Source organism: Sander vitreus, chromosome 11 (assembly GCF_031162955.1).
Source record: "Sander vitreus isolate 19-12246 chromosome 11, sanVit1, whole genome shotgun sequence".
Lineage (NCBI taxonomy): Eukaryota > Metazoa > Chordata > Actinopteri > Perciformes > Percidae > Sander > Sander vitreus.
In genome coordinates this window covers 19,860,366-19,885,814 of record NC_135865.1, presented here as the reverse complement: position 1 = coordinate 19,885,814, position 25,449 = coordinate 19,860,366, and the positions used below count along the sequence as shown (strand labels likewise).

The window sequence follows — 25,449 nt, the reverse complement described above, 5'->3', positions numbered from 1 at the left end:
CACATATAGTTTGAGGTTTATACCTCAACGCAGAGGTCCAGGGTTCCAGTCCAACCTGTGACAAGTTCCTGCATGTCTTCCTCCTCTCTCTCTCACCTAGGTGTCCTATCAATTAAAGGCAGAAAAGCCCAAAAAATAATCTTTAGAAATGACTAAATTAACATTTTGAACCACAGACTTGTTGGCTTATTAGATAATGAGAAACTGAGTATTTTGTAATGGCTTACCAACATCTTTTTAGCACCAGTCTGGGGGATGTTTCACAACCTGGCAACCCCAAACGGTGTGCTTATAAAAAGCTTATAACTATATCTATGAAGCATTAGTAAATGATTTGTTAACCATATAAAAACACAAATTAGAGCTTATATAAGCCTGTATGAAGAGTGTCTTATTAGAAAGTGGTACCCAATTTTCTACTTTTCCCTCTTTACCTGAAGGAATCTAGAATCTCCATGGTAACCAAAGCAAGCTGCAGGGACTGACAATGTAGCTTGGGCCCACTCATTCTCTCCCAACACCTTTCCATCTCCATCTTCCTCATTTAGGCTGTGAGAGAGAGAAAGACAGAAAGAAAGCGGGAGAGTGTGTTGTCAGGAAGGCTGACTCTTGAGGCCAGCCGTGTTCTAAACAGGCAGCGTCGAGGGATGCCGTTGTGCCTTTGAGGTCCTGTCGCCATGGGTCTGTAACCAAGGGTGCTACCGTGTGGCTGTGGAGACTGGCCCCAGGCATTTCTTATCCCTCCATTCCCAGTTCATCCCTACATTTCCACTCTGTTCCATAGGAAAACACAGTTGCTTCGCTCTTCTCTTTGCTTCCTAGTTTCGTGAGCATACAGAAAGAGAGCAGAAAGATTCAGAGACAGAGAGTTGCTGTAATATCAGGACCACATGCTGTGATTCAATCCAGTCCAAAGAAAAGAGCAGACTGACAGCCACATACACTTTATTGGTGTACAATCTAATGCAATCTAATAACACTGTTCTGCCCTAAAGTCTACTTTTATTATGCCTATAATGTTCAGTTTTTGACACTGCCATAGAGGTGTTAATTATATGTTTTAGCATTAAAGTCATAGTTAGTGCTGGTGTTGTATTGGACTGCATTATATTCAGAGGTGTTTCTAATATCCTGCACCCCTCATGTATGTGAATAAGGAGGACAAAAAATTAGAAACATCTCTCTTGCTATCATGAATGGTAAAGAAAAGCATAAAGTCTTCACATTTAAGAACCTGGAACAAGGGAATATTTGCCATTTTTGCTTTAAAAAATGCCAGAAAATGTGTAATTAATTATCGCTAAAATTGCTTCTGAATATTTTTATGTCGATCGACTTATCAGTTAATCGATAAAGCTCAATATGTTTTGCTACTGGAGTCAGTGCTTTTAGTAATGCAGGACTGGCACCTATGACTCAAGACAAAAGGAAGGACCCTGTCAGTGTGTGCAGATGTTATAAAGTACTTTTTGTAACTTCTAACATCAAGAAGTGTTCCCTCTCACATCGTCATTGGTGCATGACGACAAAAAATTTCAAATTTTACTGACATATCAACGTTAGAGCACATCCCTAAAACATTTGGGGTTTTTTAATCGCTTTTTTATTAACTGCTCTAAAGTTTAAAGCTGTGTGGTGAAAATAACTAATTAACTACCTAACTTAAATGTGAGAATTGTCACTAGTCAATGAGAAAGCCTTACCCAGTCACAAGTAAGCAAGTTTTTATCTCTCTTGTACCGTGACATGCAAATTTCCTCCTGGGGATAAGTTAAGTATCTATCTATACCTATCTATATATCTATATCTTACCTAAACACTTTCTTGAGTTAATGCACAAGAAACAGAGTGTATGAAACTTCCCTTTAAAACACGGAAACACAAAAGCCACAGACAAAAAGGTGTGGACCCACACAAACACACATTAGATAGACTGAACTAAGAAGAATGAATTTATGCAATGACCAACCAAAGATAATGGAGGTCACAAAATCGCTCATTTATTAGGCACAGTACACAGTATGTATCCTTTTTGTCTCCTTAACTAGTGTTTTTTGTCTCTTCAACACTGCAGATTAAATGAGTTTCTACATCTGGACTACCAGCTATATACACTGTGGCTGAGGTCAGTCTTTGACATGTGCCTCAAACGAATAAAGGACACTGTGGTTTCAGGGGTGTGCAGCCCAAACCAAATTTCTACTTCTGTTTCAGTGGAGGATATGTGGTTATATGGAACAAGGTGTCAAATATGATTCCTTAAATCAATGCAGTCAATGCTAATATATTAAGCTCTCTGTGTCTGTCTTTCCCTCTTCTCCCAGCCTTCCCCCAGAGCCATCTGAGCCGGGGAGACAGCTCATATTTTATCATGACAAGGCAAAATCCATGCAATCCAGAGCCACTTCACAGGCCAGAATGCATTAAGCAGAATAATAGATGGACTAGACAAGCATACAAGGCCAAGATGCAGGAAGGAGAGATAATCAGATTTTGTCATTGGCCAACAATATGCTTTCAGTCACAGAACTGTTTAATGTTATACAGTTTACAGTTAAAGTATTTATGTACATATGGCTTCACATGAAGACTTGCACACTATATACTCTTCAATCCAAAATAGCCAAAAAAAGAACATTCTTCAAGCAGAGGCGCGAAAGTAAGTATTATACATTTTTGTAAAAAACAAGCTCAACTCAAGGTCCACTTACCTGCTTGTTCGGGAGCTTTTGGCCATCTCATGCAACCTCATAAGTAGACTGAATTTGCTCAGTTGCCTTAGATATTACATAGATCTCTAGGACTTCTCATCCATGTTGACTTAAAAGTTCATTCTTGACCTTGAAAACAAGACAGCTTTTACAGAACAAAATCAACCAAGGTCCACGTACATGCTTGTTATGGAAAGAAAATCTTAATGGGGGTTTTGTAAAACTGTTGCTGGACTTTATTAGTAACCACTGACATAAATGGGGTATAATAAATATGATAAATAATAATAAATATCTATCAGGTTGGGTTACTGTGACATAACATCTAGCTGGGCTAGACTTCACCTTGTTGTGAACAAAATATATTTGTAACAAGGTATACAAGGTGTTTGACTTAGCTCACCATTATGTTTATGTTTATATTTACATTTGGATACAATACCATAAAGTATATTTGCCCACTTTCCATTTAGTTTTCTATTGCCTCTGTAATGTTAGTATCCATATATTTTACTGATTCATAGCCTACGTTTTATATCAATCACTATAAAGATTATAATATATATATATATATATATATATATATATATATATATATATATATATATATATATATATAAAGATGCAAGTCATTGATCATTTCAGCAAAAAGCTCTTAACAACCGACTGTACAGGTTACCAGCCCAGCAGCAAACAACAGACAAAGTTAGCAACTATGCTAGCTAGTTAACATAGTGGAGCATTTACACTAGCAGCTAAAAAGTGCTACTTTTCAGGGCAGTATTTTTCTTAAGAGTTGATGAAGAGCAAAACAAACCTAAGAAGAAAGTGAATATTAAACAAACATGACTCTTCATACATGTAAATGTTGCTCATAGCTGTGTCAGGCAACTGTTTGCTAACACGTTAGCCATATCATCTTGTCAAATGTTGTGTTTACACCACACCATCATGTAATTTATTGACACACTTGTTGCGATGCCCCCATATGGCCAAACCATCAATTAATCTCGGTTTAAGGGCCCCTTAATTCTTAGCGCCGCCCCTGTAAATGTCATAAATCTTACTACATTACAGAGTGTCCCGTCGCCGGTGTATTTAGCAGCTCTGACATCTTAATACGCCTTTGAAAAGCACTGGTGATGAACATCCACCGGGGTGCTTTGAGTCGTGATGTCCCTGCGTGAGCTGCGTGTGTGTCATCTCTGACGTTACCGGCCCGCCTACATCGCCCTCTGTCTCCCTCAGTGACACAGACACTTTCCGGCAGTGAAGAGCCCGGTCTGCCAGCGTCACGCAGGGGCATCCGCTACTCTTAACGCAAGTCCTCACTGGCATGGACACCGGAGGAGAGCACTGACCATCTACAGGAACCATGCCTACTGTCCTCGGTGGCAAAGGGGAACTTTCCATTGTCTGTTTTCTACTCAGATGCGCATATTCTCAGGTGAGAGGGTGCATGGAGTGTGGTTTATAGACTGTTTATAAAGCAGTTTGAGTACGTCTTTCAATATTGTTTTTGTTCTTGAACAATATTATGGATGTTTAAAGTCCCTAAATTGTAGCCTACATAGAGTAGGCCTACCTGCAGGTTAATTTTTGAAAGATTACTGAATCCTGAAATAAAATAAGAGAACAATTCCTGTTGTGCATGCTGTGTTTATATCTTCATAAATATTCAGTTTGCAGATTAAAAGTGTTTTCAGATTTTTCTTAAAGGCACTCAACGCAGATTGAAGTGCTGAATAGCAGCTGAAAATGAACATAACTTCAGTAGCCTAATTGCTGATGCTTTAAGAATGTAACAGATGGTTAGTAGTAGTTGGCTTGCATGCTGTTTGTTGCAGGTGTTATGATGGGTTGTGGTTTGTTTGGCCCCTGGGGAATATTCACTCATCAGGGTATTGCACCAGAGCTGTAGCCTGTGGTGCTAGTTGGTATATGGACGTGTGAAACACATAGCTAATGATGATATCCATAATGGATGTGTTAGTGTAAACCGAGGAAGCAGACAGGGCTTTAGCGTGTGCACTGCCACAGGGAGATAAAATACTGGTTGTCTGTGTTTATGTTTTTCATTTAGTGCCTTCGGCCCCATAACTGCCTTGTAGCTGTTTGTGACAGTTTTCACACACACTGTTTTCCATCCGCAGGCTTAGAGTCCAGCCACTCTCAGACACTGACCTTAGTGAGTCATGCATGCAAGAAGAGGCAGTTTCACACACACACACACACACACACACACACACACACACACACACACACATGCACGTTTCACTACACATACACATACTTATGCTGCACAGATGGCACAGAAGACAGAGTGGGGCATAAAAGAAAGAAGCAAATCACCTAAATGAAAATGGAATATAGTGTGTAAAGGAAATGTTTAAGGTATGAAATATATATAACCAAGGAGAAAGACCATGTAAGTGTTCTGCAGATGAGCTATTATGAATGAGGAACTATATATGTGATTCTAATTTGTGCAGTGGGATCATCTGTTTTCACACAAAACCCACAGTCAGAATGAAACATATTCCCACATAAATAGAAAGCACTACACAGCTGCACACATAAATGTAAAGTACTAGGTCCTTTATCTTAATGCTTGAGCAACATGGTTCTTGGGTTTCGTGCCAACGAGGTGAATTTGAATTGTGAGCTGAATTGTAAAAAGGGAAGAAACGTGGGGGAGAGAGAGCGGGGTTGCCAGATGCAGATGGAAACCGAAAGTTGCTTGCAGCAGAATCAACATCCATCTGATCATCTGCAGCTGTGATTTCTAAGATATGAGTCATCAACAAGCTTTCAACCTTCTCTCAACTCTCACAATTACTGTGTGTGTGTGTGTGTGTGTGTGTGTGTGTGTGTGTGTGTGTGTGTGTGAGAGAGAGAGACACACTGTAAGATTGACAGTAAAGTGTGACAGCGTTATGAATGTTCCAGCAAAAAGGCAGGAACAGAGTGCAGAAGTTGATTTTTTTAGTGTACTGTATATGCGTGTATGTTATCTTTGTGAAGGAGACTGAAAGTTCACAACTTTAGTAATGACGGCGCGGGTGAAAGAAATGAATGAGTCTATGAGCTGTGTGTGTGTGTGTGTGTGCAAGTGCACCGCTTTATTTGCTGTTGAACTTGCATATATGTGAATTTTAGATGACACACACTGCACTTGTAATTTAGATGCTCAAATGGTTTGTGTGCAACAGCAGCTCTTTCTCTATGTGATTGTCTAATTAATAGCTGGGCTTGTGTATGTTGTTCTGAAGTGTCACAAATCAGTCATAACTTCCTGTGACTTTCTCCTCATTTACCATCACTTTTCTTCTGTTTGCACAGGTAACAAGAAGCCAACACAACTGTGCCAAAGATATTCTGGAGGTAAGGAATTACTTTTTTTTTTTCATTGCTTGACTTTGATGATTTTTTTTTTCATTCTCAAAAGTAATAGTAATCACAGTAGTGGTAATTGACTTTGAACATGTACAATAATTCAGATTCATCCCTCATTAAATGTATCGAGTTATATTGTGGGGGATATTTTCAGCTTTTTCCAGGTTTGAGCCATTGGAAACAGCCATAGAATAGACAAAATAGAATAATTACAGACGATCGTTGCTTAGTGGCGAAAATACCAGCAGCACATAAGACATGCTGCATCTATGGATGTGTTGATTATTTTAGTTATTTGATTAGTCGTTTACTTATGAAATGTCAGAAAATAGTGAAAAATGTCCATTTAGATTTCCCAGAATGCAAGGTGACGTCTTTAAATTTCTTGTTTTTGTCTGACCAACAGTCCAAAACACAATAATCTTTCAATAACAGAAAAATAGCAAATCTTAATGTCTGAGATGCTGAAATCAGAGAATATATCGTCTATATATCAATCAACTAATCAATTAATCAACCAATCTTCTCAGGTCTAATCTCATAGGGTTTCTACCTATTTTTCCTATTATGTTTGAGGTTTTACATTGCGGAGGATCACTGCTCCCTGTGTCCTGTCAGGCTGTCACCAGTGTGGGACAGATAGGAGGAGCGGAGGAGGAGAATAGAGATACAGACCCTGGAGTGGAGAAGGGTGGGAGGAAGATAGCAACACATAATGCTCCACCTGGGAGACCTTGTTGTTGTTTGAGGAGGAAAGGGGTGAGGGTTGGTGCTGTGTCCTTGGTGACTGAGAGTTAATGAAGTAAAAGGATGAGCAGAGAAAGGAAACACTTGCCCTTGAGGGCTTACTAGAGAGGTGGCAAGTTTGAAGAGGAGGAAGAAAAGCTTTGAGTCGCCTACCAGGTTGATAAAAATGTTTCATCTCATGAGCATCTTTGGATTTAAATAAATGAAACTGGAAACATTCCTTCTAGCAGACTCCAAACTAGAGTTAAAGAAGTAATTTGACACTTCTTGATTAAGCGTTAGTTAGAAGAACGATACCACTCTCATGTCTGTACGCTAAATATTAAGCTACAGCCAGCATCTGGTTAGCTTAGCTTAGCATAAACACTTGAACCAGGGGGAACAGCTAGCTGTCTGAATGTAACACAATCACACGTTATATACAGTATGTATATATTTTAATGCATTCATAAAACAACGTGTAAAATTGACACGTTGTTGTTTTACGGGGGGCTTATGTGCCAGACTGTTTTTTGGCTTTTGCTTAGCTAACAGCTACTGGCTGTAGCTTCATATTTAGAGTACAGACATGTAAGTGGTATCAATCTAAGTGTAATTTCCAAAATGCTGAGCTATTCCTTTAGATCTCAACAACTCTAGTTGAGTTTGGTGTCTGTTACCACACATTCTGATCAGCACTCAGACCACCAACACACACAAGCACACATACTGTAGGCTACACATACAAATCCTCAAACAACCCTGCTGAAAAATGTATCCTTTTCCAGAGCTTGGTCACTGTTTCTGTTACTGCTATCCCTCACCCAGTGATCGCCACACACATTACACACTGAACCCCCATGCTTCCACATTAGGACACACAGCTGAGGAACCAGATTATGCTAACATTGTACAAAATCAGTCCATTTTGTCAGCATCCATGAGGCCTGGTTTGTCTGAATGTGACTGCAGGCAATCTAATCAGCAGAGATTATAATCAGAGCAGGAACAAAGACACTGTGGATGCAGAGCTCTCTCCGTGTGGCTTGTTTCCTCTCGTGTACGGTGCAGAGAGAACAAATAAGAAATGGTTTAAATTTTCATAATAGTCCAGGTGTATAATCAAGTGTAATCATCACTTTAATCTTCCTGTCAGGGTGAGCAGTGACACCTGCTGTCACTGATCTGTGAGAATGCACCAAATGTATTTTAAATATAAAAATAATTATCCTTTGGATAATTTGTAATTTTCAATGTATCATGTTTTAGTAAATACTGTTTTGTTAACTCAAAAGAGCTCAGAGCATTCACACCTCTGGCAAGCCTACATTTATTTATTTTTTTTTTTTTATTTTTTTTAAATTTTGTATCAACATTTAAACTAATTGGGAGAAGGCAGAATTTTGTTTTGTATGTGAGAATATTAGGGATTTGTTAAAGGACGTGGTGTGAGGGTTAGACCTTGTATATATCAGGTTGCTGTAGCGCCACCTATAAGTGATATATATATATATATTATAATCTTTATCCATCCATCCATCTTCATCCGCTTATCCGGGGTCGGGTCGCGGGGGTAGCAGCTCCAGCAGGGGACCCCAAACTTCCCTTTCCCGGGCCACATTAACCAGCTCCGACTGGGGGATCCCGAGGCGTTCCCAGGCCAGGTTAGAGATATAATCCCTCCACCTAGTCCTGGGTCTCCCCCGAGGCCTCCTCCCAGCTGGACGTGCCTGGAACACCTCCCTAGGGAGGCGCCCCAGGGGGCATTCCTACCAGATGCCCGAACCACCTCAACTGGCTCCTTTCGACGCAAAGCGAGCAGCGGCTCTACTCCGAGCTCCTCACGGATAACTGAGCTTCTCACCCTATCTCTAAGGGAGACGCCAGCTACCCTCCTGAGGAAACCCATTTCGGCCGCTTGTACCCTGGATCTTGTTCTTTCGGTCATGACCCAGCCTTCATGACCATAGGTGAGGGTAGGAACAAAAACTGACCGGTAGATTGAGAGCTTTGCCTTCTGGCTCAGCTCTCTTTTCGTCACAACGGTGCGATAAATTGAATGTAATACCGCACCTGCTGTGCCGATTCTCCGACCAATCTCCCGCTCCATTGTCCCCTCACTCGCGAACAAGACCCCAAGGTACTTGAACTCCTTCACTTGGGGTAAGGACTCATTCCCTACCTGGAGAAGGCACTCCATCGGTTTCCTGCTGAGAACCATGGCCTCCGATTTAGAGGTGCTGATCCTCATCCCAGCCGCTTCACACTCGGCTGCGAACCGATCCAGTGAGTGCTGAAGGTCACAGGCCGATGATGCCATCAGGACCACATCATCTGCAAAAAGCAGCGATGAGATCTTCAGCCCACCGAACTGCAACCCCTCTCCACCCCGACTACGCCTCGATATCCTGTCCATAAATACTACAAACAGGATTGGTGACAAAGCGCAGCCCTGGCGGAGGCCAACTCTCACCTGAAACGAGTCCAACTTACTGCCGAGAACCCGGACACAGCTCTCGCTTTGGTCGTACAGAGATTGGATGGCCCTGAGAAGGGACCCCCTCACCCCCGTACTCCGCAGCACCTCCCACAGTATCTCCCGGGGCACCCGGTCATACGCCTGCTCCAGATCCACAAAACACATGTAGACTGGTTGGGCATACTCCCAGGCTCCCTCCAGGATCCTTGCGAGAGTAAAGATCTGGTCCGTTGTTCCACGACCAGGACGGAATCCGCATTGTTCCTCTTCAACCTGAGATTCGACTCATCGACCGAACCCTCCTTTCCAGCACCTTGGAGTAGACTTTACCGGGAGGCTGAGAAGTGTGATACCCCTGTAATTGGCACACACCCTCTGGTCCCCCCTTTTTAAAAGGGGAACCACCACCCCGGTCTGCCACTCCTTAGGCACCGTCCCAGACTTCCACGCAATGTTGAAGAGGCGTGTCAACCAAGACAACCCCTCCACACCCAGAGCTTTAAGCATTTCTGGACGGATCTCATCAATTCCTGGGGGCTTTGCCACTGTGGAGTTGTTTAACTACCTCAGCAACCTCCACCAGGGAAATTGATGCCAATCCCCCCCTCATCCTCCAGCTCTGCCTCTACCATAGAGGGCGTATTAGTCGGATTTAGGAGTTCCTCAAAGTGCTCCTTCCACCGCCCTATTACCTCCTCAGTTGAGGTCAACAGCGTCCCCATCCTTACTGTACACAGCTTGGATGGTTCCCGCTCCCCCCTCCTGAGGTGGCGAACGGTTTTCCAGAAGTACCTTGGTGCCGACCGAAAGTCCTTCTCCATGTCTTCTCCGAACTTCTCCCACACACGCTGCTTTGCCTCTTTCACGGCAGAGGCTGCAGCCCTTCGGGCCCTTCGGTACCTTGCAACTGCCTCCGGAGTCGTCTGGGATAACATATCCCGGAAAGACTCCTTCTTCAGTCGGACGGCTTCCCTGACCACCGGTGTCCACCACGGTGTTCGCGGGTTACCGCCCCTTGAGGCACCTAAGACCCTAAGACCACAGCTCCTCACCGCAGCTTCAGCAATGGAAACTTTGAACATTGTCCACTCGGGTTCAATGCCCCCAGCCTCCACAGGGATGCACGAAAAGCTCCGCCGGAGGTGTGAGTTGAAAGTCTGTCGGACAGGGGCCTCCTCCAGACGTTCCCAATTTACCCGCACTACCCGTTTGGGCTTACCAGGTCTGTCCAGAGTCTTCCCCCAGCCTCTGACCCAACTCACCACCAGATGGTGATCGGTTGACAGCTCCGCCCCTCTCTTCACCCGAGTGTCCAAAAACATATGGCCTCAGATCAGATGAAACTGATTATAAAATCGATCATTGACCTTTGGCCTAGGGTGCTCTGGTACCAAGTACACTTATGAGCATCCCTATGTTCGAACATGGTGTTCAGTTATAGACAATCCATGACTAGCACAGAAGTCCAACAACAAACAACCACTCTGGTTTAGATCAGGAGGCCGTTCCTCCCAATCACGCCTCTCCATGTGTCTCCATCATTACCCACATGCGCGTTGAAGTCCCCCAGCAGAACTATGGAGTCCCCCGACTGGAGCCCCATGCAGGACTCCACTCAAGGTCTCCAAGAAGGCCGAATACTCTGAACTCTTGTTTGGTGCATATGCACAAACAACAGTCAGAGTTTTCCCCCCCCACAACCCGCAGGCGTAGGGAGGCGACCCTCTCGTCCACCGGGTTAAACTCCAACGTAGCGGCGCTCAGCCGGGGCTTGTGAGTATCCCCACACCCGCCCGGCGCCTCACACCCTGGGCAACTCCGGAGAAGAAAAGAGTCCAACCCCTATCCAGGAGTATGGTTCCAGAACCAAGACTGTGCGTAGAGGTAAGCCCCACCAGATCTAACCGGTAGCGCTCCACCTCCCGCACAAGTTCCGGCTCCTTCCCCACAGAGAGGTGACATTCCACGTCCCCCAGAGCCAGCCTCTGCTGCCCGGGTCTGGTCCGTCGAGGCCCCTGACCTTCACTGCCACCCATGTGGCAGCGCACCCGACCCCAGCGGTTCCTCCCACAGGTGGTGGGCCCATGGGATGGAGGGATGTCCGCCACGTAGCTTTTTCGGGCTGTGCCCGACCGGGCTCCGTGGCAAACCCGGCCACCAGACGCTCGCTGACGAGCCCTCCATCTGGGCCTGGCTCCAGACGGGGGCCCCGGGCTTCCTCCGGGCAGGGTCACTTCATCCCTTCCTCGATTTTTCATAGGATTTTTGAACCATTCTTTGTCTGGCCCCTCACCTGAGACCACTTTGCCTTGGGAGACCCTACCAGGAGCACAAAGCTCCAGACAACACAGCCCTCAGGTTCATAGGGACACACAAACCTCTCCACCACGATAAGGTGATGGTTCTTTATAGTGATTGATATAAAACGTAGGCTATGAATCAGTAAAATATATGGATACTAACATTACAGAGGCAATAGAAAACTAAATGGAAAGTGGGCAAATATACATTTTCCAGCCTATACTGTGTAATTGGTTCACAAACAAAACAAATGGAGCCAGGGTCTTTAGAGTGCACACAGCCATACACAACTTCACTTTCCAAAAGAGAAAAGAGCTGTGAGACATACAAAAATAGCTTAAAAAAATATAGCAGATACTTGAAATACCTGGAAAAAGATACAGCTGGAGATCAATCAAAAAGAAACAAAATGATTGCAGAGGAATCTTGACACAGCTGCAAAGTGCACACTCCCACACCAACCATGTAACACTAGACACTGAGAGTAACCCATATTTATCACAGTCACACTCCCCCTGGTGGGAAGAAACAGTGCTGATAACAAGTGTCAGCTGTCAAATGAGGATCTATGTATGTAAGTAAATGGGAGAGATAAGTTGCTCTTAAATGAAAAGAAAATGAAGAAAGTTCAGGGAATCGATTTACGATGGCTGGAGTTTCTGTATGTTTACAACATCAATCACAGTGAAGTCTCACAATTCACCTTTGACCCTCCCCCCTTCTGTTGCACAGGACATGACTCAGTCCTGGCCGTCCCAGCAAGCCTTAGGGGATGACTGGGCCCAACGAATCCTCTACAACCCTAAGGTATGTATGTGTGTTGTATATGTGTTGTTTATCTTTGATAATTAAACGGGAACTCCCCTAATAAAGTATGTCTACAGGCCTTGGGGAGTACTACTGCGTATGTGTATAAAACCAGTTGTGGCTCCAGAGAGAGCTGTGCGAAATCTGATAAATTGCCTTAAGTGATGTCACTTGAGTCAGTGGCAGTTGGGTCTGAAGACAACAAGTTTAATAATCTGGGGGTGTGGAGTTAGAAAGAAGTGAGCTTACTAGACTTAAAAAACATTGTGGTCAATGTAGGCGGCAGGTTTTGCCAACGAAGAAGAATGCGTTGGAAAAAAAGGACAATATCTTTGGTTCTAATGCATCAATTTCTATCCTCTTTTTTTTTTAACTGCCCATCGTGAGTCCAACAATGTTATACTGTAGTGTAATGCTAAATCAAAAACAGAAATATGTAAAGCATGAATGAAATTATGAGCATGGCTCCTTTAAAAACACATTTTTAAACTGCGTAATAAAATAGAACTCCATGAATATATGTATATATAAAAAAACAAATAAATAAGCATTTAGGTATGTAAATAGAGATTTTTGCTCACTATCTTTTGTTCTCCCTCTTTCCAAAGGAAGCAAAACTACCGACTGCACAGCAAAGGCAAAGTATGTGATAACATTTACTGAGAAGTTTGCGTGTCTGATATGTGCAAAAATGTACAATTAGCGCTCTGTTAATATATTGTTTGTCGCCTGGTTTTAAATATGTTTTCTCTCTCTCGCTCTCTCTCTCTCTGTAAGATCGGGGGGATGTACAGCTGCGAACGACCCGTCACCCTCGCGTGGCACCTCACAAATCGTAAGTGGGTAATGAGGAAACATGATCCACTGAAGGTCACCAAACACAGACAATATAATATATCACACACATAATTTATGTTTTCTTCTCAGCAACTTTTGTAAAATTACAAATCATGAACATCATCGTCAGTACAGTCACAGGGAACAGCATTAAGGAGAGTGCAGGGAAATAGACGGATGGGTCAGCCAACACAGTGTTTCATGCTACATAACAAGGTTAGGTCAAAGGTCAGTTAACATTCCTAAAGCTGTCAGTTGAGAACGATGTGCTCCCGTTTGTTACCTCTTTACATCCTCCTTTTATGGCGAAACACATGTTCAGTGTTGTAAGCCAACTGCCTGTTCCACATTATCACATGGCCTTTGTGATGTAACATTTTCAAAACATTTGGAAGAAGCCTTTTTTTCACAGATTCTGAGCACTTTTTGCAATGTAACCGAAATACATTACATATATGAACAAGACAGAGATCAGTACAGTATGTAAAGGTCATTTGACACATTGAATGCACATTTGTGAGGCTTTGAGAACTGAGTTATCTTTGTTTTTTGAAATATAAACCACTTTCTACAATATCTTAATTAACTTTGTCTAATACAGTCTCTTGGTTTGATTACATTTGCAGAAGCCTACAGAAGCTTATTGTTTTGGAAGTTTACTGTAAAAATAACCCATCATATTTTTTTTTATTTTGATGTAAAGGAACATTTTCAGGATGACTTAAAAGTTTTTAAAACTATGGATGCACCAATCTGATACGATGGATTTGTAAAAGAGAGCACTGGTATCAAATCAGTACTCAGTATTAGTAGATATCCTGAGTTGCGGCATCAGAATCGGCACTGGGAGAAAAAAATTCAGTATTGGTGCGTCTCTATTGAAAATCCTAGTGACTGTCTGTGTGTTTCGTTGCTTACAGAATGCTTGCTGATGACCTGAAGCTGAGCAGTGATGATGATGACACTCAAAGGGTAGGTGATACTATTTCTTTATTGTTACTGGTTAATAATAATAACAGCAGCATTATTGTGTAGTAAGATTAATTATCCAGTTTCTTGGTGAAAGTCTGAGAGATGAGAGAAAAAAAAAGCCCTTCATCTTGATAAACTGCAGGCTTGTGGCAGTTATTTTCAGTTTAATGTTAAAGTTTATTTGGAATTTTTCCTTGTAAACATGTTTTTTTGAAAGTATATAAAAGTAATTATAACGTTGTAACAGCAATGTAATGTCTTTATATGTTATATGTATTACTGGAAGATGCATATTTTGTAAGATAGCAGTGTCTTCTTATCCCATGTGGGATGGGACAAATATTAGGTATGGCAGAAATAATAACTAACAAATTAAGTAACTAAGTAGTTTTGATCTAAGCTGGACATATCTTCATGCTATTGTGCATGCTTAAGAAGGCAAACATACAGTGGAAGAGAGTTGGAGTGAACAGAAAAAGAAAGTGTAAGACAAAGCGAAACAGAGACTATGACTGGATTGTTTGGCAGCTCCTGCTGAAGGATGCCTGTTTTTCTGGTAGTGTTTAATTGTGTGCACACACACCCATATGCAGTTTGGCACAACTGCTACTAAGGATATTAAGACAGCAGAGGTAAGACATTGAGTGTAGCCAGCTGTACATTATGCTACTGCGGTAGATAATTACTTACTGTTGTTTTGTTCTGTGTCCCTGAAGGTAACTCATGAGTCAGCTTCCTGGGATGGACACAGGTACTCCATTACAAATATCATGTGTGTATATTGTGGATATGAGCTTTGGATGTTTGTCTGTAAACATAAGTTAAACTGTGAGTAACAACAGTATCTGTCTGCCTGCCTCTGTGTGTGTGTGTGTGTGTGTGTGTGTGTGTGTGTGTGTGTGTGTGTGTGTGTGTGTGTGGTTGTGTGTATGTGTGCGCCTGCCTGCCTGCCTGCCTGCGTGTGTGCATGCGTGCCTGCGTGACGTGTGTGTGTGTGGGCTCCGCTCGGCTGTGTACGTACACTGACCCCTCTCTGATGTGTGTGTGTTGACTGACAGCCTGTCAGCACAGCGAGCGCACACACATGGCAGGCGGGTGAGACATTCCAGCTCAGACTCTTCAGGCTCGGACTCCACCGCTGAGTCGGGCAGCAGCAGCCTTCACTCCCGGAGCCCCAGCCGGAGCCCAGACGTTCACCCAGATCCTGCATCGCCTGCCAACACGCAGCCACTGTGCAACAGCAAGGAGGTACCAACGCTGAGCCACAGCCTCCTCTTCTTCTGCTCTCTATCTTCTCTGTCCATGCCTCGCCTGTCTGTCTCTTCCTCGGGTAAATTCTCTGCAGGGAGAGGTGGCCTCGAGGCAGTTGACGGCAGGTGTGGGGAGGGACAGAGGAACGAGGAATGCATATGAGTTGTAGAGGAGGAGGGTGAGGGGCAGAGGTAGCTTTGGGAAATAGTGCCCGGGTGTCATGTCAACAGGTCCAGTCTTAAAGAGGAAAGCCCTCGGGAGGTGGAAGTCATCAAGACTCAAGTTCATGTTTACATCTACAGCATTATGTTAGATAACTAGTGAATGGATCAGTTAGTGCTGAGGTGTGGAGTGTGGTAGATATGACGGGCTTTGTGGGTGTTGAGACGTGTACTATGTGTGGAATGAAGGGGAAACCTGCTTCTCTTTTATGAATGGAAGGCCCTGTACGACATAGTGGACTGTATTACTAAACATGCACTACATTGGGCCCCTATAGAGAGGGAGGGAGTGGAGTGTGTTTTTGGGGGTGGTGAGGCGGAGGGGTGCACACCATGTGTTTTTCATTTACGTGAACTGTTTAAATATCTCCCAAGGAAGAGATGGGGGTTGGAGTTCCAGGTATTGGGAGAAAGAAGGAGGGACAGAAAAGAAGGAGGGAGGGCAGTTGAGACGGTACAAGAGATGCAGTGTCTTCTCTGGAAAGAGGGATGTGGGGAGGGGGGTCACTGTTTGACTTGAGGAGTAGAGGTTTAATTTAGTTCCTGGTCAGCAACGAGAGAAAGCGAGAACGCGAGAACGCGAGAGAGAGAAAGAAGTTTGCTCTCCAGCCGTGAGTATCCTCTTTTTTTCTATTTAGTAGAAACTTCTGCTTTCTCATGTGTTTGTCTCATTTTTGGTTACCAAGCCAGTTGTTAAGCAAACATTAAGTGAGTCATTTGGCATAATTGGATGGGGGTTGAGCTACTGTAAGCACAGATGTGCGCTGTGAGACCATGTAGTAAGTAGGCTATTGAAAGGAGGTTATAATGTCAGTTGGAATTTTTATCACACTTTTTAGACATGAGTCATCCAGATTCGGGTTGTTGGAGTTTAAATCGCAGCTGAGTCAGTGATCTATTTGTTATGTGCAGTAAGTGATATGTGTCATTCCTCATGGTTAAATGTCTCTGCTTGCACCTTGTTATCTCTGAACTAGTACAGAAAAAGACGTGTACAGTGGAGTGTAACAAGTACATTTGCTCACATGCCGCACTTAAGTACAATTTTGAGGTACTTGTACTTTACTCAAGTATTTCTTTTTTCTGTTACTTCACACTTCTACTTCACTATTTTTATACATATATATTTCAGAGCTTAAGTAATTATGATTTTTCAACTTTCAAATTTTAAATTATGATACATGCTGTATGTTCCCTGCAGAAATGTCCTTCTTATCAAGTCATTTTAGTCCATAATTGAGTCCTCTTGGACTTCTTATTTTCTTAAAACGTGAAAAAAATCCACCAGCGCAGTAAGAATATTTTAGCAGGTTTTCAATGCAAATTAATTTGTTTCGAGTATTTTTTTTAAATCAAGTTGTTCATAATTCTAGTAAAGAAACACACTTCATACTTTCTTGATTCAGTTCAGAAGTCAATTCTTTAGACAGGTTTGTTTGAATTAAAAACACACTCTTTCTGCACAAACAACATTTTTCAGGAGCCAATTGTAGCCAGAATTGTCTTTCTAATATTTGGGCTTTTGAACAGAGACTGAACTCCTTAACAGTGTATGAAATAGTTAAAATTAGCTGTTACGTACACATTAATACATCAGTAATAATAGTCCAATAATACAATCTATATATGACTATGCAATGGAACATTCTTCTGTACTTTTGAAACTTTGCGGAGGTTTTGTTGAAAATACTTGACTCCGATTTTTAAGCCTCACTATTAGATTCATCTAGTTTATGATTTAATATTTAATTTTGTTTTGTCTGTGCTCTTTTAAGACTGATCACCCCTCTGCGGCCCAGTGGCAGTTGGATAAATGGCTAAAGAAGTCCCGGAACAAATCTGCCAGCAGTGACCGGGATCCCTCCCAGAGCATTGCAGGACGCCTTCCCTCTCCCCACACTCAAAGAGCCCCATCTCCAGCCAGGTCCTGGGACAGCAATCGGGAATACAGCCCTAGCCAAAGCCCTATTCCCAGCCCACAGTTTAATTACAGCCACAACAACAGCCCCCTACCTAGTCCTGGTTATAGCTACTGCCCTAGCCCCAGCCCATTCCTCAGCACATGCCCAAGTCCCAGCCCTAGCCCAAGGCACAATCCGATCCCTAGCCCGGTTCCAAGTGTATGCCCCAGTCCATGTGGGAGCCTGAGAGCAAGCCGTAGCCCCAGTCCTATACCTAGAGATCCTCCAAGAAGACCCAGTCCCAGTGTACCTGCTCCTTCCAGGGTCCGGCACTACCCCGAGGTTCGGACAACACAACCTAGCCTAACAACAAATCCCCACAGGACAAAAAATAGGATTACTCCATTGCCTTACACCGACACGAAAAGCAAGCCTAAAAACAGTACTCATCTTCAGCCAACTCATCAGCACAGGTCCAAGACTCGACCCACAGAGGACCAAGACCAAAGCAAACCCAAGGCTTCTGCTCTTTTAAACTCTAACCAGAGTCACGGCCACAAATCTAGACCTAAGCCTAACTTTCATCCAAGTTCTAAACAGCTCTCTGAGGCTCCCAAAGCCAAACACACATCACATTTAGAGCAAATCCAGAGTAGCAGATCCAACCACAACTCCAACCACAAGCCCAGGCCTTCATTTCAATCCAGCTTACAACATAGCCCCACAACAGCTAAGCACTTAATTCCCACTAGTCGTGAAACCAACTCTGATCATAGTTCTCATTCCCAATCTACCTCTAAAGCTGCTACTAAATCTAATACTGGGTTGAACTCTAGATCAACAACCAGCCTTAAACATAGGGCCAAGTCTTCTGAGGCTACAGCGGCAAACTCTGTGCATGTTGACCTTACAAAAACAACACAAAAGAAACCCCAGTCCAAGGAACAGGAGGTGGAACACAGAGGAGATCATTTGACCCAAGCAGAGGGGAGAAAACACGAGAGAAAAGAGGACAGACATCAGGAAAAACAACCAGGGAAACAGGAGAGAAAGGAAGACAGGAGGCTGGCGGAGGAGCAGCTACTGAGACGTCCCTGGATCCAGAGTTCGGCAGAAGAAGAGGAGGAGGAGGCAGAGGAGGAGGAGGGAGTGATAGAGAGGCAGAGGAGGAGAGAGGAGACTGCAAGAGGGGAAAAGAGGAGGGGGAGGGAGCAGCAACATAGACGCGAATGGCAAACAGTCCAGGCCAAACAGAGACTGCCTACCAACACTGAGCGACACCGCATTCAAGACAACTCACACCACCAGGGAAGGACAAAAAAGGGAGGGAGAAGTGAGGAGGAGAGAGAGTTACAGCAAGACCCATCACCTCCTCCGTCACGTTCCTCAACTCCTCACAGACCATCCTCCTCGCCCTCTGCCTCAACCTCTTCAAATTCAGATTCAGAATCGGAATATCAGGCTCCGATCACTAAAGTTCCAGCAGACTCCACCTCTCACAAGAGACTCCCCAAGAGAGGGCAACAAGGCCCAGGCAGGCCTGATGCCAACAGGCCGAAGGTGGTGCACCCCAGAGGACCAACCTCAGGTAATCCAAGTGACGGGCAGCAGAGTGAGGGGAAGCAAAGACTCTACACCCTGGTCCCGTTCGGGCGTGGTGAACAAGCTACAGCGCCTTCCCAGCGAGGGCTTAGAAATCTGGTGGTGCAGATAGACCTCTGTCTTCTCAAAAGGGTCCCGGACAGCACTACTAGTTCCACTGTTAAAAAACCCTCCTCTTCCTCCTCTTCAGCAACCAAGGATAAGCAAAGAGAGGCTATGAAACACCTCTACATCCCTGAGACTGTGACGAAAGACAGTAAAAGGAAACGCAAGGTAGACAACATGCATATTTACCCTCTTCTCTGTTGAATTTGATGTGTACGTTTGCATTCATAAATATGAAAGCAATGATACGGGCTTGTTCTTCAAAGCATGCGGATGTGTGTTTGTGTGTGACCAGTTGGAGAATGGTGTGTCACAAAGTGAAAGCAAGAGGAGTATTCCGTATGCAAATGACCTCTCAGGCCACACAGAGTCTTCATCTCACACAGCTGAGCGCAACTTTGTGACCGAGACCACACACAACGGGTGAAAAAACAACAACTAAACACACCACTTTGTCTCACATACACATGTGCAATCATACTGTATCCACAAATACAATAAGCGTATTTATATTTACACCCCATGTGTGTTTGTGTACGCACAGGTACTTGGAGGAGTACTTGGACAGCAAGAGGCCGTTGTCTCCCCTGTCTCCCCTGTCTCCACTGTCCGACAGCCCGGAGTCCACCAAGCCTCCCCTCAAAACAAAGACTTCAGAGCAGCATCACGTCCATGTCCACAAAAACAGAGACAAGAATAGAGATTCTGCTATAAAGGTGATACAACTAAAGCACTTGTTTGTATCATCCCAACTTCATTCCTCACAGCCTTTTGGTTTATTTCACCTCTTTTTCTTCACCTTTGCACTCAGCCCAAGATGGAGGTGGAATGTGTCAAAGTGTCAAGTAAGCCAAAACCACCACTCGAGTCCTGGGGCCCTGCAGGACACAGGGGGACCGTGCCAAACAATGAAACGTAAGCATCACTGTATAGCCCGCACTGCTTGATGTTTGTTAGATACTAGTCTGGATCAACAGAATTACATTTCCAGGATAATTGTCTGACATCCGGCGCCACCTTCCGTTCTCTGTGTGTTGCCGTTCTCAAACTGTGTTCGCTTTGGAAAACAACAATAAACTTCGAGCTAGCAAGCTACACGCTGAAAATTGCAAATTTTGAAGAAAACTTGGATCGTGCAGCAAGGTCGGCCTGCTTGGTTCTTTTAGGGATTGATTGTAAAGATTTACAAAGAATATGTTTTATGGCATTTACTATCTAACTGGGACGTTTTGGGACCGATTGGTGGGATTGCAATGGGCGAAGTACACACTGCGATACACTGGTGAAAGCAAATTATGTTTAACCATGTATCCAGCTGATTTAAATAGCTCACATTACTGTATTGTGTAATCAGTTAACTTTATTTATTTTGTATGTGGCATTTTTCTTTTGCGGGGTGCAAATGTTCCACCAAAACAAGTTCCTTCCCGAGACTATTTTGCAGAGCCATTGTCGTTGCGTCCGGAGCTTAGCGCCGCCGAAGACTATTGTGATTGGTTTAAAGACATGCAAACAACCCAGAGCGTTTTTTTCTCCTATCCCAGAATGTATCTGTGGTGTAGCCAGACTTTACTCCATAGCGCTGTGGCGATAGGTCTGGCAATGCGAGACTAGTTAGATACACACTACCCAGACAACTGTCTGTTGTGACTTACTGGTGACAAAAAAACACTACAACTGTACTGTACTCATGTTTTTGTATTTCTGTCCATATTAGTCCGCACCATGCTGAGTACTACTTACATGAAGCTAAAAGGATGAAGCACCGTGCTGACGCAATGGTGAGTCCTTTATCTTTAACTGAATATAAATTGTCGACAGTTAAGCAAAACTGGGATGTTGTACAATCATTGAAGAAATACTCTGACATTTTTGGGTCAATACAACCAATTGCTTTCTGACTTGGAGTAAGATGAGACGTTTGGCAACATTTTAATGTCTATGTGTTCAGTACGCAAGGACACAAAACTTTATTTACACAGTACATTTGTTTTCAGGGAAGATACAAAGTGCTTCACAGAGAAACATAAGATACTGTCTATATACAGTATATGTATACACTTGGTCAACCAGAAAGCCTCCGTCACATAACCTATACTTTTTGATAGGTTCCTATTGGATTAGCAAGTCAGAGAGGTATTGTGAAACAAGGTCATATAGGGCTTTCAAAAAGAGTAGTAAGTAAGTAATTTCTTTTCTTTTTCTTAGAATTACTTAGAATTTTGTAATCAAGTAGTCAGCCAACAGCCTTTTAGGTAGACCAGCAAGGAGGATGCTGCATGAGTCTAACGAACATAAGATACATTCAGCCGTTTCACCCTGTGTGCAGTTTTTATGCTAAGCTAGGCTAAACACCTCCTGGATAAATCTCTCTACTGCACAGAGCTGAAGTAATTTTCAGCTAATTCCTGCTTGTTTAAACACTTAAGGCTACAATATGCAAGTATTGATGTAATATTTACTCTCTATATTACTTAAATGTTGGATTTCTTATTTCCAGGTGGACAAGCTGGGGAAGGCTGTGAATTACGTTGATGCTGCTCTCTCCTTCATGGAATGTGGGAAAGCAATGGAGGAAGGGCCACTAGAGGCAAAGTCTCCTTATACCATGTACTCAGAGACAGTGGAGCTTATTAGGTATACTACACACTCATGCAAAAACAGAAGCAAGTAATTTGGATTTGAGAGACAAACAGACACTCACAGATACATATACATGAACTGCAGCTCCATTTTAACAGTCCTGTGTCTTAAGGTACGCAATGAGGCTGAAAAGCCACTCTGGCCCTGGGGCGAGACAGGAAGACAAACAGCTGGCGGTTCTGTGGTGCGTATGTCATTTCCTCTGTTTACGCCACATCTATCATCACTCTGAAGGACCTGAAGGAACTGTACTTTGAGGATGATTTGTGATCCATCTGAGTCTCCTTGACATGTGCTTGTGTTGTCCACAGTTTCCGGTGCCTTGCCCTCCTTTACTGGCAAATGTTTCGTTTAAAGAAGGACCATGCACTGAAATACTCCAAAGTTCTGCTGGACTACTTTAAGGTATATCTAAACAAACAAAACAAAAAAGAAGTCTGAGGTTCCATTTACATAGAGACATTAACATAAAGTACATTTTATGGTCCTTTCAAGTTTGTGGTAGAATGTAAACATTTGGGTTTGGATGACTTGTTTATGGTGTCATTACAGACTTCTCCCAAAGTGCCTTCTACACCACCCTGTTGGAGTGACTCTGGGAAGTAGGTGGATAATTACTTCTGCATATTACAGGCTCTCTGTTTCATTAGCTTGCATTCCAGCCACTGAACCTTCATTGATCACCACCACTTTGTGTACGTGTTTCCACTTCCAGGGATACAGGAGGACCCCCTTCTTCACTCTCACCCAATGCCAAACACCTAGGACGGGGTTCACACGGGGGCAGCGCCTTCCCCTCTGTCATAAGCATTCCCCAACGTATCCACCAGATGGCAGCAAATCACCTGAACATTACCAACAGTGTCCTGTACAGCTATGAGTACTGGGAGGTGGCAGACAACCTTGCACAGGAGAATAAAGGTACACAGACACATCCAATGTTTGAGATGGATTTACATGAAAATAAGCCACATTGTGTCAAACAAAGATGTTTTAAGAGCACGGTCTGTCTTCCTTTTTCATTACAGAGTTCTTCAACTACTTGAATACGTTGTCTGGGCCATTGACTCTTCACAGTAGCATTGCTAACGCTGTCCAATACACCAGACAGGCTCTTCAGTGGATACGCATTAGTGCCAAACTTAACTAACGACGGAGAGGATTTACTGTAACCTGCCCACTGGATCTCCAGGTCTTGTTTAGAAGAGACAAAACTGGATCTCTATGCAGCTGACAGGACAGCACTGATACCTACTGAGCTGTGTGAAATGGAGTTGGATGAAATCCCATGGAGCCTGATCATCCTCATAGGATGTTGGGGTGCTTACTGTGTGCAAAACCTTCTGAAGGAGCAGTCTTTTAACTTCTCACAGATGAACTACATGCACCTTATTCCTCATCATTGGATTAATCTCAAGAGTTGTGTGTGCTATGGATTTGAAGTCTCTAATCGTTTGCCAAATGTCCCACAGTGACAGGACTCTCATACAGTACAGTTCCATGTGCATCTTCAAACTTTTCATACTTCAGATTTAATTATTAACCAGTGGACTGTTTCTCTGCTGCCAAAACAGGAGAAGATGCTAAAAAAAAAATAGACCAATCAATCATATACCACTTTCTCTAAAGTAGGAAATGTGTCTGCATCTTTTTCTAATGAAGGTTTTAATGACTCTTCTTTTTAAATATCTTGTATGTGTTTTTACTGTGCAATATTTGATGGATTATCTGTTTTTAGAAAAAAAAATTAAAAAAAGAACAATAACCGGAGAAAGAAAAATGTTGGCTAGTTTAGTTGCCAACAGCCAATGTCCCTTTTATGCAAATTTTATTTTTGTCCCTGTTTTGAGTATGGGATTATATAATTTAATGAATAATAAAGTTGAAGAGGTCACTTACTTTTTGGTATGTGTATTGTCTTAGGTCTAGTTCAGGAGTATGCATTTTAAATGTCCAGCTTCTTACAGTATGAGTGACACAGATAACACAGCATCACTATCAAGGTGATAATCTTTTTCCTCTAATTTTGGTTATTTTCCATGTTTTTAAAGGTGCCCTGCCACATGTATTTCATTACTTTGTGGTAATGTCTGAAGTTCTACCATGGACTCTGTAACATTTTTTGTGGAAAAAATGCCTTGGTTACCTTGTTTCAAGCCATTCTAGCGTGGTATAGAAAGCCTGCAGGAAGATTCAGCTCGATTTGTGCCAGTTCTCATTAATATTCAACGAGCTAAGCTGCTTGACTCTGATTGGCTAATAGCTAGCCAATGAGAGCCTGGTTATAAGCATCCTTTACCCAGCGCAACTGGGCGAGCTCATGAATAGTAATGAGCTCAGGCAACACCACGTCAGACTGACCAGCTTTTGTAATTGGCCTGATTTCTCCACTTATTTCTTTTCAGTGGCAGCTAGAGCTGACAGAGGAGGTAGCAGTTCATTTTCACATTTACGACATAACACAAACGCATATGGACCTAACATATTTCAAAAAATACAAATAAAAACGGTTTTGTGTGACAAAGCACCTTTAACTGAAGGCTTACAATGTTATCTGTGAATCAAGACCTTCAAATCATCAGTCCAAAGACCTCTTAAAAATCAGGATGTTTTGTTTCACCCTGTGAAAGAGTCAGCCAGACAATCAAACTGAATTGCCATTTACTTTCATTCATTTTCTTTAAATTATTTGAATTGCTCAACAAATAAAATATGTGGGCAGTGATTCAGAGCTATGAAATTGTGACATTTTTCAGATACAGGCATGCACACAATCAGACTTTTGCATAATTATTGGTAATTGTTTATGAACAAGGATGCCCCCAAAACACAAAGTGATCCCATGGCCCCCTGTGCCTGCAGCAAACCTGGTCTCTAAAACACAATGCACAGCTTCCTCCCTGAAAAACACTCACCCATCAATGTTTGAGAGAAGCATCCCACTGAATATCCTGCTCTTATTGTCTCACAGTGTTGTTTTTTTTTATTTCATGATCAGAAACTTTGTAGGCAGGGTGTTAAATCAATCATTCATGTGTTAATGTGTTGATGCATTAGTCTTGGAAAGGAAGAGGCTCCTAGGTTGTTTACTCTCTCTCTGGCTTTATTTCTATCACTGACACACAAACACTATACAGTCTAAATGACAGCGTGTGAGTCAGACTCATTAGTTGGCCCAGTTGTGCAGAGATCTCTCTCTCTCTCTCTCTCTCTCTCTCTCTCTCTCTCTCTCTCTCTCTCTCTCTCTCTCTCTACACACTCACACATTCATCAATCACTCTCTGACTATCCATCACTGCAACTATACTTCCTGCTACACCAACACAGTCTCAAGTCGCTCATGAAACTTCAGCATCCGATGTCTGGTACCATAGCAACAGAGAACAACCAATAAGGGGGCTCTTCGGGCCACGACAAACCTTGGGTCAATAGCATCCTGGTGTTTTTGATTCTATGAAATGGGGTGTGTTGAAAACTAATCTAATGTTCCTTCCCTG

At 43.1% G+C, this 25,449-nt stretch overlaps 2 protein-coding genes across 8 annotated transcripts in view; one reads left to right on the top strand and one right to left on the bottom strand.

Annotated features, from left to right (window-relative positions):
- The window catches only part of arhgef7a (Rho guanine nucleotide exchange factor (GEF) 7a), a 31,325-nt gene extending 27,471 nt beyond the window's left edge, over window positions 1-3,854 (bottom strand). For 2 of the 4 annotated variants that reach the window (XM_078262210.1, XM_078262212.1), the window contains exons 1-3: window positions 3,779-3,851; window positions 2,712-2,840; window positions 24-549 (exon numbers count right to left, since the gene is read on the bottom strand). The gene's annotated coding sequence lies outside the window, so the exon portion shown is untranslated. Of the gene's footprint in view, window positions 1-23; window positions 1,716-2,711; window positions 2,841-3,778 lie in introns of those variants that run through there. The other 2 variants (XM_078262213.1, XM_078262211.1) reach the window with 2 other exon arrangements.
- A 128-nt stretch (window positions 3,855-3,982) lies between these two features.
- aff3 (AF4/FMR2 family, member 3) lies at window positions 3,983-23,850 on the top strand. Of its 4 annotated transcripts, none has more exons than XM_078262207.1 (19): window positions 3,983-4,158; window positions 6,054-6,095; window positions 12,346-12,420; window positions 13,029-13,062; window positions 13,198-13,255; window positions 14,178-14,229; window positions 14,946-14,980; window positions 15,288-15,477; window positions 17,477-19,477; window positions 19,605-19,732; window positions 19,854-20,025; window positions 20,121-20,224; window positions 21,027-21,090; window positions 21,810-21,946; window positions 22,065-22,136; window positions 22,264-22,357; window positions 22,505-22,554; window positions 22,668-22,873; window positions 22,981-23,850. In XM_078262207.1, exons 1-19 carry the CDS (start codon window positions 4,087-4,089, stop codon window positions 23,100-23,102), a joined length of 3,708 nt encoding a protein of 1,235 aa, XP_078118333.1. In that variant the 5' UTR covers window positions 3,983-4,086; the 3' UTR covers window positions 23,103-23,850. The 4 variants fall into 4 exon arrangements, with proteins under 4 accessions (XP_078118333.1, XP_078118332.1, XP_078118335.1 ...); XM_078262206.1 differs by having other exon boundaries at window positions 14,946-15,001; XM_078262209.1 differs by lacking the exons at window positions 3,983-4,158; window positions 6,054-6,095; window positions 12,346-12,420; ... (1 more) ...; window positions 13,198-13,255; window positions 14,178-14,229 and adding an exon at window positions 14,746-14,861.
- The last annotated feature ends 1,599 nt before the right edge of the window (window positions 23,851-25,449 follow it).

What these genes read in the sequence shown, in the direction of transcription:
- aff3 (XM_078262206.1), top strand. Translation starts at nt 4,087, where the DNA reads ATGCCTACTGTCCTCGGTGGCAAAGGGGAACTTTCCATTGTCTGTTTT. An exon ending in CACTGTGCAACAGCAAGGAG is followed by an intron (nt 15,478 to 17,476) that starts GTACCAACGCTG and finishes TGCTCTTTTAAG; the next exon opens with ACTGATCACCCCTCTGCGGC. An exon ending in ACAGTAAAAGGAAACGCAAG is followed by an intron (nt 19,478 to 19,604) that starts GTAGACAACATG and finishes GTGTGTGACCAG; the next exon opens with TTGGAGAATGGTGTGTCACA.